The sequence below is a fragment of the Penicillium digitatum genome, chromosome 6, assembly GCF_016767815.1.
Source record: "Penicillium digitatum chromosome 6, complete sequence".
Taxonomy (NCBI): domain Eukaryota; kingdom Fungi; phylum Ascomycota; class Eurotiomycetes; order Eurotiales; family Aspergillaceae; genus Penicillium; species Penicillium digitatum.
In genome coordinates, this window is record NC_089389.1 from 2,204,416 (window position 1) to 2,220,044 (window position 15,629).

The window sequence follows — 15,629 nt, forward strand, 5'->3', positions numbered from 1 at the left end:
CTCTCTCCTTCAATTTCACAATTGACCTTTGTTGCACTTCAGAATCTGGGTCGCATTCTTTCTCTTGATTGCCTGACCTCCAGGACTCCGACCATGGCTTACAACAAATCTTACAATCCCGATGCGCTGCCGGCGTAAGTGCATAGTCAATCTGACGAGAGAGTCTACAGTTGCTTATTACTGACCTGTGGAATCCTACAGTCATGCTGAGCCAGAAGAGGTGCAAATTCCGTCACCCATCTCATATCCCTTCCCGCTAACGGTGCTTAGGTCGCGCAGATGATCAGCAAAATGACGGTGTCAGGCCAAAGCCACGCCTCCAGCCACACCCAGAGCTACAATCAAAAACGGCTCCCTACTCGCCCACCACCGCAAACAGTTCACAGCAGCGGTATACCTCCACGTAGTTCTGCGTCCAGCGCTCCCCCGCAACACGCATATGCCGCAGCGCCTTCACGCTTCGAACACCACCACCCCCACTCCCACCCCCACTCCCATTCCCACAGCGGCCGCTCCTCTTCAGCAAATGGGCCTCCGGGCCAATCTCTCAGCCAGCCTCAGACTCAGTCTCGTCATCACCCCCTCCATCCGTCCCCGCCGCCCCAAAATTACGGTTTTGGCCCCCCACCAGTGCACCCCCAGCGCAACCGACCCCCGCCCTCATCGCGGCCTCCCCCATCGCCTGCCCCACCGCCCTTGACGGCACCCAGCGATGACCCGCAACAACTGTTCCCACTCTTCCGCGCTGCGAACGCATCTCACTCTGGTGCCCTCACTGAGGGCGAGCTTGGCAGCGCGCTCGTAAACGGCGATTACACGTCCTTCCACCCGCGGACGGTCAGACTGATGATCCGGATGTTCGATCGCGACGGTAATGGGACAATCAACTTCGACGAATTTGTCTCGTTGTGGCGGTATCTGGCTGCATGGCGGGAGCTCTTTGATCGCTTCGATGAGGATCGCAGTGGGCGTGTCAGTCAGCCCGAGTTTGAAAAGGCGCTTGTTGCGTTCGGATACCGTCTTAGTGGGAAGTTTATTTCTGTTATCTTTGGCGTCTTTGAAGGCAAGGCCAAGCAGATGAGCCATGCGCCGAAGGATTCTAGGCTTCCTGGTATGGGCTTTGATCTTTTCGTTCAGGCTTGTATTAGTCTGAAGCGGATGACGGATGTCTTTAAGCGGTATGATGATGATCGGGATGGATATATTACTCTGAGCTTTGAAGAGGCTTTGACTGGTACGTCATGGTGTCGGCTGTGTGGTTGTTGGGGATCATTGGCTAACTGGACTTTTGGTCCACAGAGATTCTTCTGTTGCAGGAGTAAAGTATTCTGCCACACAATCCTACGTGCTATTCTTCTTCGTTTTCTTTCGTGGTGGTGTTCTCTCTACGTTTCCGCTATCGTCGTTATACCCCCCCCCCCCCCCCGCCCCCATCTGTTTTTGTCATAGAATTGCCAAACCACGTTGGTCATTGCATGTTCATCGAGAAGTTGTTGAGTCCCAACCTGGTTTGAAATACGAATGAACGAACTGAGATGTTCAAAGTATTGGCCATCTTCTCCAAGGCATACAAAGTATACTCATCCGTCAAAGTAAAACCTTCCGGAGAAGAAGCAAGCCACAGTAAAGTCTACATCGCTGGTCAGGGATATCATTATATTGTAACAGAATCAATGGCTGGATCAACAAGACTACTTGGCTCAATCGCTGTCATCAGTTTCCCAGGAGTCATCATCGCTATTCTCATCGGCGTGAAGCTGTGCAAATTCAGGGTCTCTCATAGCCCGCTGCATAAGTAAATCCAAAATCCGGGGTGGGATTGGACCCATGTCAGGATCTGCTCCTGGTGGATAATGGTCGAACCCGGCTTCTTCGAAATCTTCCTCATACCCGAGATCTTCATCAAAATCGTCAAGATCATCGTAATCATCAAAGTCAGGTAGTTCATATGGCAAGATCTGGAAATTCACTTTGGTTCCTTTGAACATCTCCTTCAGATCAAGGAAACACTGCTCTGGTGTTTTTCCCTCTGGAATACGTTGCCCAGGAAGCTTAATGGGCTGCGTGATATCGATTGCAAATACCTTGACGTTGGTCAACTTGGGATAAAGACCATTTTTACAGTCTGCCGCGATGTTCTGAGTTAACTCCCGGATAGATGAGTTGCAGTCTGTGATATGGAGTGTCTCTAACGAGCTGGGGAATTGAGGGTGGGGTGGAAGGGAAGCCTGTGGGATGAGGATGGTCTCAAGCACGGAGAAATCGCGGAATGAGCCAACCTTGACGTGACTAGAAATGAGTTGCTCGATATCATCGACGTCCGGTAGTTCCATTGCGTACTCGAGATGGAACAGTTCGAGTGTATCTTTATGTATGAGGGCGGCTTCGTGAGCTTGCTTAGCGTCAAACTCGGGCACCGTCCCCGCACGCATGATGCGTCGGTCGTTAGGGTCCAAGCTGAAATTGTTGTAGGTAAAGGTTTTTAGCTTCTTGCACGCTTGCAGGAACTTTTTGATGGCACCTGCGTCGATATGGCAGTGGTGGAAGGCCAGTTCCTGGGTCTCCAAGGTTCCAGGCAGCCAAGTAGATGGGAACGATTCGTCGAAGAGATCACCGTACTCAAAGGTCGAAAAGGTGACCTTGGGAAGGGTGACAAATTTCTCGTAGGAAGCAATATCGAAGCCGGAAAGTTCGTCATCGCTTTCAATCCAGATCGATTCAAGGTTCGACAAAAACTCCGGATTATGACTGAACAGCTGGATAAATGGCTGGATTGGAAATTGGCGCACTGGCACATGTAGCTCGCGAAGATTGGGGGCACTGTTGGCTAGTAACGCTGCGAAAATGCTGAGGTCGGATTTTTCCATGGCCGAAATCCATGTGTCCTCCTCATCAGCCAATTGGAGGCCCTTAATTATGCCTTTGAAGAATTCAACGTCCTCTGCGGCAAGAGAATCGGAAGCACCTGGATGGAATGGGAGAGGCATGATGATGATTTGGTGGACATGTTTTCCGAGATCGGGACGTCGATAAATCGTTTTGGTAAATGGAATGGTCGGGCTTAGATCACCGGCTAAACCATCATCATAGAGCTCACGGAAGAGTAGAGGTTGGGCGACCTCGCGAAACTTCCGCGAAACCAGACAAACATTCCGCAAAGTCTCAATCACATCACATTCCCCATCGTCAGATACGTTGTCATTCAATTCCTTCGCACTGCCAATTTTGGCTGTCGTGGTTTGATCTCCGCTCAATTGGTCGAGATCATCTTCTGGAGGAGCAAGAAAAGAGAAGATGAGATGTAAAAGCTCTATGGGAAGCCCCTGAATGTGGACCATGATGGAATATGAGCTTCGCACTGAATGTAAGCTGCACTGAGTGCTAATTCAGGGTGAAGGTGGAGAACAAGATTGTTAGAGAAATGATCTTCACGCGTTGCAGCGCGTGAAGCTGCATAGGATTGTCCTAGAAAAGAAATTAGGGCTGAAACTTTAGGGCTTCTGTCAATACGTAGCCCAAGCTATCACATTTTCAGGTCTAGCGCTATCTTCTCTTTTTTACCCCGCACCTGTTGCTGTTGAGATGTCAGTGCCAGGCCAGCGAACGAAAAAATTCCCCTCACGAAACTTGATAACTATAGATGTAAGAATCTCCGCAAGACTGCAGACATCCCCTCAGGCCAATTTTAGTGCATTATGGGTTAAGTAGCTCGACGCAACTATCCCCCACGTTTCGGCCTGTTCATTCAGCCAGATGGCCTTGATTAAGTCGGTAGTAATAGCCTCCCGATCTAACAAATAGACAGTCGTCTGTACCTGTAAATCGCGTGTAGATGGAAGCTTTTTACTTTCATCTGTCCAGGCAACAAGCTGAACTAGCTTCAAAAATACTAGCCCTCCATCGAGAACTGTTTCCCTAGGCGTGATATTGTAGCTAATCTTGAACCGGAATTTCGGCCTTTGGGAGACAGGTGTGGTATTCCCGGTGGAAATCTCTACTATGATTCTACTACGTTAGAACTTTGGTGACGAGAAAAGTCCGCACTTCCATCGGCTTATGCTTGGCACCTGCTAAGACTCCGGAGTCTAGACCTTGGCGACGAGCCAACTTTTGATGACAAATCCAATCTTGGAAGTCAATCACATGATCTGACGTAACTGCCTAGGCAGCCGTGAGCCTTTGACAGGGATTGTTCAACCGACTCTCACATATGGCTAGTGCTAGGATTACATGGTGGGTCCTGCGACGGGCACTAGGTATTTCTCCACTGTGTCTTCTGGTCCTTTCATCATCCTTCTATTGTTTAAGACAGCAATGATCACTTCAAGTTGACAAGGAGTATGACCTCTCACTTAATTTACCAATGTGCTTGTCAACTTATATGGATCATAAATCAGAAGCTCACTTATCCTTTTCTGGTGACTGATGGCTACTCATTCCCTCGTCTCATTTGTGCTCTTACTCTCACTCAATCTCAATCTCAAGTTGTAGATCATATTTCCCAACTCCGAGGGTAATTCTAGACAGCACATGCCCTAACTCCATTACTAGTAGCAACCCCATTTAGGGACTGCTAGTAACTACTAACGCATGTCTCAACCGTGTTCATTTCCAACTGGGGTCATCTCCGGGTATTTCTATATGTCGGCCGTATTTTCGGCTTCGTTGTGTGCTTTTTCTCTTGTCACATGTAGTTCAGGTGGCTTATATAAAAACAGGGTCGGGATCGGTGCGTGCCAAAGGCCGCTCCCGACTGCAGGGATCCACTCCCTGGCTGGTGCAATTTCCCTAATTTAGCACCTCGGCTTTCTTACCAATTCCTTCAAACTCCGAAATAACAGATCTGATCTGTTCGCCTACTTTTATATACGTATCATGATGGTTCTATCATTCTAGCTACAGAGAAATTTCCCGCGATCGGCAAAAACTGGATAGCTGAGACGGACCACAACTTCATCTTTCGAGAAAACCTTTCCTCGTTTCTAATTGCCCCCAACACATCATGAAGACCGAGCGCCAGCAACCAGATGCTTTGAGCAGTAGTACTGATTCCGACCAACCCAACGTGGAAAAGCCTCTCGATATCCCCGAACAGGAAACCGAGGTCCCCGATCAACCCAACAATGCAGAGAATGTGACGGAAAAGGCAACGAATGGTGCGCCCCTAGATCAGGTCCCCTCACAGGCAGCAAAAATGGGCAAGAATAAGATCATAGTTGTGATGACGGCGCTCTGTGTAAGAAATCTCCCGATGAGAGAATGTTCGGGGAGTACAGAATCTAATTTGGTGTCGTATTCTAGTTGGCTGTATTCTTGGCGGCTTTGGACATGGTACGTGCTCATTCATACACCCCTTTGCTGAATAGGTTGCTTAGGCTTTTAACTAACATAGATCCTTCGCAGACTATCATCTCCACCGCCCTCCCCACTATCGCCGCCCAGTTTGATGCCTCCGAGAGCGGTTTCTCATGGATCGCATCGGCATATCTTTTGGCGAATGCCGCCTGTGTTCCCCTGTGGGGCAAAATCAGTGACATCTGGGGAAGAAAGTCCATCATAGTCTTGGCAAATGTCATCTTCCTGGCTGGCAGTCTGATCTGTGCTTTGGCGCATAACATGGCCACAATCATCGCAGGTCGAGCGGTCCAGGGTGTTGGTGGTGGAGGTATCCTCATCCTGGCAAACATCAGTGTTTCGGATCTCTTCAGCTTGAGGTATGGTGACTTCTTAGTCTTAGGATGGAATAGAGCTAATACGTATGCAGAGATCGTCCGATGTACTATGGCCTTTTCGGTGCAACCTGGGCCATCGCAGGCGCTCTTGGTCCTATTGTAGGTGGAGCTTTCACTACCAATGTGACTTGGCGTTGGTGTTTCTATCTCAATCTTCCTGTGGGGGGTGTTTCGCTCTTTATCCTTGTTCTTTTCCTTCACATTGAATCGCCCAAGACTCCATTCTGGGCTGGCCTGCGCTGCATTGATTGGACAGGAACTTTCTTAATCATCGGTGGAACCCTGATGTTCCTCTTCGGGTTGGAGTTCGGGGGTGTCAACTACCCCTGGGCCTCACCTACCGTCATCTGCCTGATTATCTTCGGTGTGTTCACATGGGCTCTGGCAATGTTCCTGGAATGGAAGCTGGCAAAGTTCCCGATCATTCCCCCGCGGCTGTTCAACGAGTGGTACAACATTCTCGTCCTGCTCATTTGTTTCTGTCACGGATTCACCTTCATCGCCGCTACCTACTATCTGCCGCTTTACTTTCAGACAGTCCTCCAGTCAAATCCCATCATGAGTGGTGTGTATGTCTTGCCTCTGGTGTTGTCTCTTGCAGTCGGCTCAGGGACCACGGGTATAGTCATGAAGAAGACCGGCCGCTTCCGCGAGCTGATTATCGGTGGCATGGCCCTGATGGCCCTTGGATTCGGTCTTTTTATCGACTTCAAGGCATACGCTTCATGGCCCCGTATCATCATATTCCAATTAATCACCGGTCTCGGTGTTGGCCCCAATTTCCAGGCACCTTTGGTCGCCTTCCAAGCCAACATCCGTCCCGCCGACATGGCTACGGCAACAGCTACTTTCGGCTTTGTGCGTCAACTTTCCACTTCGATGTCCATCGTTTTGGGCACCGTCATTTACCAAAACATGATGAGTCAACAATCAGCCAAGCTTATCGCCTCCCTAGGCGCTGAAACCGCTGCGACTGTTGTGGCTTCCTTTGGCGGCACCTCCAAATCCCTCGTCAGCAGGCTTACTCCCTCCCAGCGCAAGGTTGTCCTCGGCGCATATACACATGCCCTGAACCGCATGTGGATCTTCTATACCTGCATGGCTTGTCTTGGCTTTGTTCTCGCCATTTTCATCCGCCGTCGTGAGCTGACTCGCAATCACACCATCCAGAAGACCGGCCTTGCTGAGCAAGAGCGTGTCCGTCAGGAGCTTATCGACTCTCAGCGCAAGGACAACTCGAAGCCTGAAATAGAGGCCTAACTTCTCTCTCTCTCCTCCGCGCTATATGACACATCTTCTCCTTAAAAGTTAATGCATATTGCTCAATCGGGTCCTTCTGTTATTGTAGCGCCAAACTTCTCTCACTAGGGTTACCTTGGAGTTTTTCCTTTTTGTTACTGTCTGCAGATTAGTTAGGATGCATTTTGAGCCTTTTTCATTGATAAAAATAGCTAATTGCACAAAAAATCATATGTCCTTAGCATACCTTGTTTCAAAATCTCTACATGTCACTGGACGCAATTATAGTCACAATACTCTGTCAACATGTCGGAAATTTTGGCCCCTAAGAAACAACACATGTTACTTTACAATTTCCTAGCCCATATGCATCCAGAACCGCCTCTTATAGCATACTATACACCCATCATGAGATCTGAATGACTCCAAACTTACAGAATTATCCATCATGAACTCAATCATGAAGGAATTGAGATGTTCAACAAGTCCTTGCCCCGCCGATCCCACAACAAACTAATTTCCCCCTTCAGCTCCGATTCGGTGTTGAGGTGTCTAAGGCCATTTGTGCCCCAGAATCAAAGACTCTTATTCTGATACAAAGGTGATTTTTCCTCCTCCTCCTCATCTATCGGCAGTGATCTGGCTAAACCCATAACTCTTCTTCGCCCCTATAATTCACCGTTATCTCCCCCGCCTGCTTGAATTCCGAGATTCAATACTGGCTATTTCAGGTCATCAATAGAAAGATTTCTCTTGAGCCTCGCTCCCCGTACCTCTTTCCCTAGCTTCTCTCTCACTTCACTTTCACAGTTACCAGATCTCTTCTCTCAATTCTCCCTCATATAGCAAACCTAGGGTATGCCCTAAGATGATCTGTCTTCTGGCCTTTTGTTTGAGCTGACAATAAGTTGACAACTCCAGTTCAAGCACATGCCACAGCTAACCCTCCATCCATGCACTGTGCATAGGACACAGTGGAAGCCATCACTATTATACTAGAATCCATACGCGGTGCTGCATGTCTGACAAACCCCACGAGAAAGGCACGGTGAAAACGTCAGAGCAGCAACTCCGAGGCACAGAGGTGCGAGCTCAGGATTCCGATCAAGAGCACCCATCTGTGCTTGTATTCAATCACCTTCCAAATGCAAAGCAGGAGCCACGGGTTGGAATTTATCTCAGCTTCGTTATCGAAGCAGATCACGATGATGGCACATTCACACTTGCCCTATACGTGGGGTCGAGCATCTGTTCAACAACACCCATGGGCAAGTCTCGGTGGGAATTTTAAAGCAACAGCTCCGTGGTACGGACCTACGAGTTCGCGATTCCCAGAATGCCAGTGAGACTGCGAAGACATGCAATGAAGAATCCAGCACTTAGATACCCAGCTGGCGAACATGGGGGCTCTATCGCCAAGGTCCATGCTACCATGACCCAGATTGTCAAAATTCGAGTGAATCACCTCTGTACTCATCTCCAATCACTCGTGGTCTGTGCGAGAAGTCCTTGACGTTCAAGCGTGTCGGGACTCGAATTATCGGATTACGACCGATGGAAGTGCTGGTCTAAGATCAGTTGTAGCTAGATCGAAGGAACGCTCGATCCAGGGGTCATCGCTTGTCTCGAAGACTGAGTCGAAGCCTTCCAATTTACGAAAATCCTAGTTTCGTTGCGCCCTTTTTCCATCGGCTGTTATGCCGAAACAAATGATGGAAAGAATTGTCTCCACTGTAATGGCTTGCATAAGCCTTGCGAGACGGTATGTGTTCGTTGTTGTCGCTGTGACGTTTCAGTATTCACTCGTGCTGATAACACTTAGGTCCCCGAGGGGATTGAAGGGCATCGTTTTGAGCTTTTGGCCTGCTTGTCCTGGGTTGAAGAGTTCTGGAGCAACTGTGAAGGTGGTTTCGGTGTGGTGCTTGATGGCAATGATAGTGATAAGGAGTCCGAGTTCCTATTGCCGCGTGCCCTGGTCGACAGCGTTGCAGCATGTATTCATCACTTGATCGCGTCCTTCGATAAATTCGTCAAGGCTCATCGTCGTGCGCATTCGCTCACTGGTACCAACTTGCCCCAGGCATATCTCGGTCGTAGCTTGGCTCTATCCCATTGGTGTTTTGTAAGACTAACTTTTCTTTGATACACTGTTAAGGATGCCTATGCGTAGTAGGTTTCCGCCCATGTCGCTCTCCTTTCGCCGCCGCCGCCGCCGCCCCATAGTACCCAGTACGAGTCTGAGTGGGCTGCACTCATTGCTGAGAGTACGCGATCTCATCGGTTGCGTATTACGGAGGAGTCGGTCCGTTCCTGGTACAGTGGCATTGTGGCCTTACGTCAGGACCTCAACGACATAGTTCAAGAGTTTGTTGACGATTCTGAGGTTGGTGAGGCCATCGCCGTCAAGTACTGCTAGTGACGGCACAAGTTCGAAGACCTGGAATACTCCCTTCTGGAAGGCCTACGGCTGTTAGGCCCATGAAAATCCCACTCGCGGAATCAAAGCCCCATCTGGACCGTAATAGTGACCTTAATATCCCTCCAGACAACTTTTCAGTTGGTTTTTCTTTTGCGTCAGTAAACTGTATATGAAAATCCAAGATGAAGCTTCTCGCAAAAAGCAGCAAAAGGCACTGGAGCATCGAGACAAATAACCAGAATACTGTCATCTTGCAGACCTGGTCAACCAGACAAAACGCAGGTATGAAGCAGTTGGCACTGGTGGGAACTCTCACAGCCAAGAGATGTGCTATGCTAGTACCTGCGCCCAGTCGGCCGTCATGCAGATGTCGGTTGTCAATTCGGCGTGGCCGTCGAATGATCTTCTCTGCGAAAACAGAACCGCAAAAACCAAACTTGAGATTTACTCGACACAGCAACTTCTGTGCAGTAGAGTCGAGGATAGTCACGTTTGCAAGCGGCGGGATCATTGTCTCTACGGCAACACCACCTCCCTGAACAGAAAACTCGTTCGTCCAAATTTAGCAACTGTTACGAATTGGGCTATCAGCAAGGGGGTGGAGCTTCCCACCCTGCACACAATGCGCCATTCAGCTGAAGATGGATCATCACAGTGAGACATTCCTCGTTGCTGTCTCCTAACGCAGTTTCGGGTGGGTTTTTGAAAATTTTTGAAGTCGGCTCTGGTACAAGCTGGAGGAGGTGATGCTCCTCTGATTCATGTCACTTTTCAGGCATTCTGATGCCATCCAGCAGGTTCTTCTTCTTCATATATCTGCATCCTCGACTTGCAATCGAGTCCGTATCATCCAGGGAAGGATTCGATCGTCAGGGGCCACCAGACTTTAAGAAGCTCCAAGAAGTTGCCTGGTACAATTTCACGATTAAGGGTAAGTGGCGATCAGGCGATGGAAAACAGCACTTCATACACTCTCTCTGCCCTAAGGTACCAATGATACATGTCTTCGAGCTTCATATGAGGTATCCACCCGCTACCGGTATACGCAAGTGGTTAAGCATCCCTAGCGATAACGAGGTCACGAGTAAATGTTTTCCGTCAGTTGATACTGTGTGTGAAAATTCATTCAAAGCGCGATTGAACCAGGCTTACTCGTCTCATATGATACGTGACCATTTTTGGCCTCACTTCGACATGGTCGACAAAGTCTAGGGCCTTCGACTGCCATTCTTTGATGCCTCTCAATCATCCTGATAGATTCTTGGCAAATTTTACCCTTTTTATAGCCCAAGGTAGTCACTCACTGCAAGTTGATTGGTGGCCCTTTTGTCTCGGCATAGTCTTTTCCGAGCATTTCGGGTCCATTTTAGCCTTGTGGGTCTCTTGCGGCACTTGCTCGTGGGTTGACCCACACCCCATGCCTTTTGCTTTGACTCAACCTGACTTCGATTCTCCTAATCCCAATCTAGTGCATCCTTCCTCGATCAAGAAAAATAGACTCGGCGAGCCCTCCATGAGCTATTTAAGCTCTAGACCTTGTACTGCATGCACTACACCATCGGGATCCGAATCATCTGCCCCTTTTAGGCAAGAGAGACTCCAACCGGGTATCAGAGGACCTGAAGCCCGGATTATCTATGGCGCTACCCGAAGAATCAAACCAAAACACGAGCAAGTCATTCCTCTGGTGCTAAACTTACATGCCATTGCCACGCTAACAATACCCTTGTCCTTCTAGCAAGCTATACGGCACGTACCAATGCAAATGGAAAGACTGCAAATACCGCAGCAAGTTCTCTCACAAGGGAGTTCTCCTGCGTCATATCGAAACGCAGCATGTCGCCCCGCACTCATTCGAATGCACTTTGTGTGGCAAGCTGTTCAGTCGACAGGACAATTGGACCGATCATATGGGCAAATTTTATTTGCAGCGAGTGTGACAAAAGGCTTGGCTTTGCGGTGATACTGGGATTGCTGGGGAATTTGTCCCTAGCTTCGAACAGAGTGGATTGGCAGTTGGTTTGATATTGAGTGACATCCGAAGTTTTGGTACTTGAAACTTGAAATAGCAATCCTTTGATTAGGAGCGAGAAAGATGGGGAACTTGAGCAGGAAGTAGGATAATGACTAGTATTCCTAAAGCAATAAAACTTGTAGGAACGTCAGCTCATGCAGCTAAACTCCGTCCCATGCGTGAGCATTTTGCACGCACAGAAATGCAGTTCCTATCACGTATAATCACACTCAACACTAAAACCTTGTGGACTAAATATAGTTCATTGGATTTTAAATATCCTGGAGTAGATTTGGGACTGGCCAGTGTGGAGGTCTACAGCATCCTGCAAATTTCCCGAACCCTTACTTGACGATGGAAGTTCCTCTGGCACCATCGGGAGGAGTTTTCACCTCTCGTTCTATTTAAGGATGGCTATCACTAGACTGTAGCACTTACAAACAAATATTCAGTAATCACATTCTAATTTTCCTAACCGCCCTCACCGCTAGGGCCTATCGGATGCAATGCAACCCTGAAACATGATCCCTGCCATATCTATGTTCAACTCGTAGATTAATTCACTCAGGAAGATTTTCTTTAGATGCCTCTTAAGTTGTCTTTATCAGATTCTAAATTCAGATGCAAAGGTACAAGCATTAAAAGAAACAGGGGTCAGTGATGTTGAAAAAGAAAAATAGAGAAGAAAGGAATGAAACAAACCTCGCAATGAGAGTATGCTGATCTCTCGTATACTTCCAATAATCATTCTTGGATGGTTAATGATCGGCCTGAAGATGAATTGGCAATCAACAAGAACAAGTTCGTCGTTGAAGATTAACCACTTTCTACGCCCGATTCCGGGAATACTACACACAAACTCTAGCAGCATGCTGATATTGTAATCTCATGGGAAATTTTAATAGACCACATTGGATCTACTGACAATCTAACACCAAGTCAAGATCTCTGAATTATGCATGCCAATTATTCTAAGTCCCCATGATGAATTCCATTTAGTGATAGGGCTGTATAGACAAGATTGGCTCGCGGTATGCAGCATTGTCACACGTCGGACTATCCCCTTGGCGCTTTAGCCTTTCATTTTGGGGTCAAAGACTGAAAAATCAAGAACACAAGTTGTGAATTCCATGCAGCCAGTGATTCTGGAAGACTTGGCCATCTGCTCAGCCCGAAAAAAGCCCACCCATTGATCGCAGTGTTATTTGGAACTGCGCTTATCTCTGAGCGTGAACCTACTGCAGAGAACAAAACAAAAGCCTCTGCTTTCTAGGATGTAAGACGTGTATTCCAGAACAGATCTGGATGAAGTTCCGAATAGTTGCGTCTCCTAAGATTGTTTTTCCCTGATTTCGTATTACTCTTTTTCTTTTAGTAAAGATGACCTATTTCATGCCCAAAATCGCCATGACTCAGACTTTATAAATGCCTGATTGCCATTCATCTGCTCAAAGAACTGATTTTTTACCCATCCGCATACTTGGCATTTACGTGATTTGGATCACTTTCTACATCCAGGTCGGCAATTTTACCATGATGGCGCGGCCAACACGCAACAACAACAGCTCAACTATCCTGGAGGCCGCTTTTCAGTGGCCTGATGGCGAGTTGGAGAATTGGAGAACCGAGTATATCAAACAGCCCGAGACTCTTTTCATGTCTCCGTCGCCTGATCCATCGACCACCACGTGGACGCCCACTGCTCGGCTTCCTTCATGCAACTTTCAGCTGCAGATTCCATCCCCGCAGTTCCCCCCCACTCCCGCTGCCCTTGGGTCAATGTTGTCTCCCACTCCTTCATCCTCGCCTCTAGATCCAAGTATCATGAAGCGTTCTGTCAACAACCACAGCCTCAGATGCGTTCCACCCCGAGCAACCAGCATCATTGCCCTCTCCTCGGCACGTCTCTCCGACACCAGATGTCCCAGTGCGTGGGATGATCTCTCTGTCTTAATTCCCACAATAAAAGAGACACTTCAGGTGAGGTAGGCAAGAAGGCTAGCCAGATCAAAACGCCCTGTCATTCTCGTTGCCCTGCAGCCAAAAGAAAGTGTGTATTCTCTTCCTTTCCTCTGGGGCAATCGTAAGTATCGTGCGGATTCACTAAGCGCACTTCGTCTAGAGACAGCAGTACATACGGAACTTTCAAATACGAATGGAAGGACTGCCAATCTGACCTTTTATTCTCGCGGAAAGAAGTGCTCATGCGACACATCCAGACTCAGCCTGTTGATCCACGGGCTTTCAAGTGTCCCTTGTGTGACCATGCTTCAAGTCGGCAGGATAAATTTTGAAAGCGCATAGACAGTTGATTCACAGGGAAATATTGTAAGCCTCAAGACTCGTGTTGGAATGTCTGAGTGGTTGGGTGCTTAGGATCAAGGGTTTTTGTTGTGGTGTCGGGAACATATATCTCGGATAGAGTGGAGTTCATGGCAGATTTAATGTCAGGATTATGTATATATAAGTGTACATACACTGTTGGCTTGTGAGAATTCAGAACACGAGAAAAAGCGCGTAGTAATTATTTTTGCAATACCACGGAACATGAAACCTCTAAATAAACAAATAGAGTGGAAAGAGTGCTTTCTTTTGCCAAGTTCAGGCGGTTGACATGGGGCGGATCCACATCACAACCTGGGGAATCAGGCCAAATCAGGCCAAATCAGGTCACACGGGGTCGATGGGTGCTAGAGCTATAGCTAATCTAAAAATATTAAAATATTACTACCGAGGTTTGTTCATCTCTATTGCCGTGGGTGTATATTTGAGGGTTGCAACGGAAGCATGCCGTGGTAGATTGGAGCCAGAACAAGGAGATGCGATCTCTTCTAGAACCAGAGACGGAAAGACAGACGCACGAAGAAGCGGATCGATTGACCGGTCTGTTGAAATTTGAAATGGTATGGAATTTGGTACGTTTAAGCGTCAGATACACAATGGGAGAAGTGACGCTGCGCGACCAGACACATCATGCTCGCCAATTGTAAGAACAAGGAGAATTATCGAGACAAAAACTCGTTCCCAGTATCTCTGGTCAACACAGCTATGAAAGTGTAAATTTTTTGATTCGTAGGGCTGTGTTGGCCCTGCCTTCTCCCACGAACGAAACGTTATCAACCCGCCAACTCCATCACCTCAAATCAACATCGGCTCGTTCCGTCGACTTTTCCTTGCCTGACCGACCGTCTGTGCGAAGAATGGAATCGCCCACTGAAAACAACACAAAGAAGCCGTTTAGATGTTGGAGGGGTAGAGCATAACACGGACGGTAGCGCCGAGAGACTTGGGGGGGAGGTTGTTGCGGAACTTGGCGCGCACAACACCGGAGTTACCTGAGACAAGTTAGATATACGAAATTCAAGTTCGGGTATCCCAGACCCAGAGGGCCATTCAGAAATGGTCATGAGACTGGCTTTTGCATTCACGTACCGTGCGGCCGGGTGACCTTGCCCCAGATCACCCGAATGTTGGAGCCGCGGACCTCACGCTTAGCACGGTAGACGAAAGCGACCTTCTTGCCGAGGTAGAACTTGGCGGACTTGGTGTCATCCACACCCTCAATCTTGACCAAGCTGTACAACCATATATCAGATTCCATTCATCGAGCATTGAGTTTCTTGTGCGCAGGGTGTAGATACCTGGTGTTGGGGGTGAGGTTGTGCTTGGAGCGCTGGAAGCTCAGGTGACGTCCCCTGTCAAAAGAAACTTGCATTAACTCTCTGTACACATCATGTAATGCTTCGACTGGAATGGCGATGTCTTGTTCCCCAAATCGAATCCGTCCTCCATCTCGATTTGGTGTGTTCTCAAGTGCGGCGATGAAAGTGCGCTGGTAACTTACTTGACGTAGACTAGAAAAAGAAGAAAGTAGTTAGCACGTGTCCTTTGCCCATTGTGCAATCACACAAGGTGCATCCTCAAGATGCCGCTTTGCGATTTCAAGACCACCAAAACGACGATCGATAAGACGTTCGAGGGATTCACTCACGGCGGTGTCCTTGTTCCGAAGGCATTGTGTCGGCGTTTCTCTGGGGAGCGGGCAAGGAAAGAAAGTCGAAGGAATGACCCGCAAGATCAAAAGTCGTTCCCGTTTGTCGTGGTTGTCGTCGCTTCGATAGAGTCAGGCGCACAATCAATTTGGGCAGCCGTGTGTTGGTTTTCGCCCTAGCCCAAACGGGATCTTAGCGAGCCACAGTCCACGTGACTAAACCAGGGCTAAGCG

At 48.3% G+C, this 15,629-nt stretch overlaps 7 protein-coding genes across 7 annotated transcripts; 5 read left to right on the forward strand and 2 right to left on the reverse strand.

Moving 5' to 3' along the window:
• Positions 1-93: 93 nt before the first annotated feature.
• Positions 94-1,322, forward strand: Pdw03_5798 (Calcium binding modulator protein (Alg2), putative; the record flags this gene model as incomplete). Its single annotated transcript, XM_014682789.2, has 4 exons — positions 94-134; positions 202-220; positions 271-1,234; positions 1,300-1,322. The coding sequence occupies 4 exons, from the start codon at positions 94-96 to the stop codon at positions 1,320-1,322; spliced, it is 1,047 nt and encodes a 348-aa protein (XP_014538275.2).
• A 378-nt stretch (positions 1,323-1,700) lies between these two features.
• Pdw03_5799 (uncharacterized protein) lies at positions 1,701-3,338 on the reverse strand (the record flags this gene model as incomplete). The annotated part of the gene is made up of 1 exon (XM_014682790.1): positions 1,701-3,338. The coding sequence occupies one exon, from the start codon at positions 3,336-3,338 to the stop codon at positions 1,701-1,703; it is 1,638 nt and encodes a 545-aa protein (XP_014538276.1).
• Positions 3,339-5,002: 1,664 nt separating this feature from the next.
• On the forward strand, positions 5,003-6,992 carry Pdw03_5800 (MFS drug transporter, putative; the record flags this gene model as incomplete). Its single annotated transcript, XM_066101169.1, has 5 exons — positions 5,003-5,236; positions 5,302-5,331; positions 5,404-5,714; positions 5,765-6,297; positions 6,358-6,992. 5 exons carry the CDS (start codon positions 5,003-5,005, stop codon positions 6,990-6,992), a joined length of 1,743 nt encoding a protein of 580 aa, XP_065958109.1.
• Positions 6,993-8,334: 1,342 nt separating this feature from the next.
• Pdw03_5801 (uncharacterized protein) lies at positions 8,335-9,387 on the forward strand (the record flags this gene model as incomplete). The annotated part of the gene is made up of 4 exons (XM_066101170.1): positions 8,335-8,467; positions 8,639-8,733; positions 8,794-9,093; positions 9,145-9,387. The coding sequence occupies 4 exons, from the start codon at positions 8,335-8,337 to the stop codon at positions 9,385-9,387; spliced, it is 771 nt and encodes a 256-aa protein (XP_065958110.1).
• Positions 9,388-10,903: 1,516 nt separating this feature from the next.
• Positions 10,904-11,330, forward strand: Pdw03_5802 (Zinc finger, C2H2-like; the record flags this gene model as incomplete). The annotated part of the gene is made up of 2 exons (XM_066101171.1): positions 10,904-11,061; positions 11,129-11,330. The coding sequence occupies 2 exons, from the start codon at positions 10,904-10,906 to the stop codon at positions 11,328-11,330; spliced, it is 360 nt and encodes a 119-aa protein (XP_065958111.1).
• Positions 11,331-12,937: 1,607 nt separating this feature from the next.
• Pdw03_5803 (Zinc finger, C2H2-like) lies at positions 12,938-13,393 on the forward strand (the record flags this gene model as incomplete). The annotated part of the gene is made up of 1 exon (XM_014682793.2): positions 12,938-13,393. The coding sequence occupies one exon, from the start codon at positions 12,938-12,940 to the stop codon at positions 13,391-13,393; it is 456 nt and encodes a 151-aa protein (XP_014538279.2).
• Positions 13,394-14,641: 1,248 nt separating this feature from the next.
• Pdw03_5804 (60S ribosomal protein eL33) lies at positions 14,642-15,420 on the reverse strand (the record flags this gene model as incomplete). The annotated part of the gene is made up of 5 exons (XM_014682794.1): positions 14,642-14,739; positions 14,837-14,979; positions 15,046-15,099; positions 15,249-15,258; positions 15,396-15,420. The coding sequence occupies 5 exons, from the start codon at positions 15,418-15,420 to the stop codon at positions 14,642-14,644; spliced, it is 330 nt and encodes a 109-aa protein (XP_014538280.1).
• Positions 15,421-15,629: the final 209 nt, after the last annotated feature.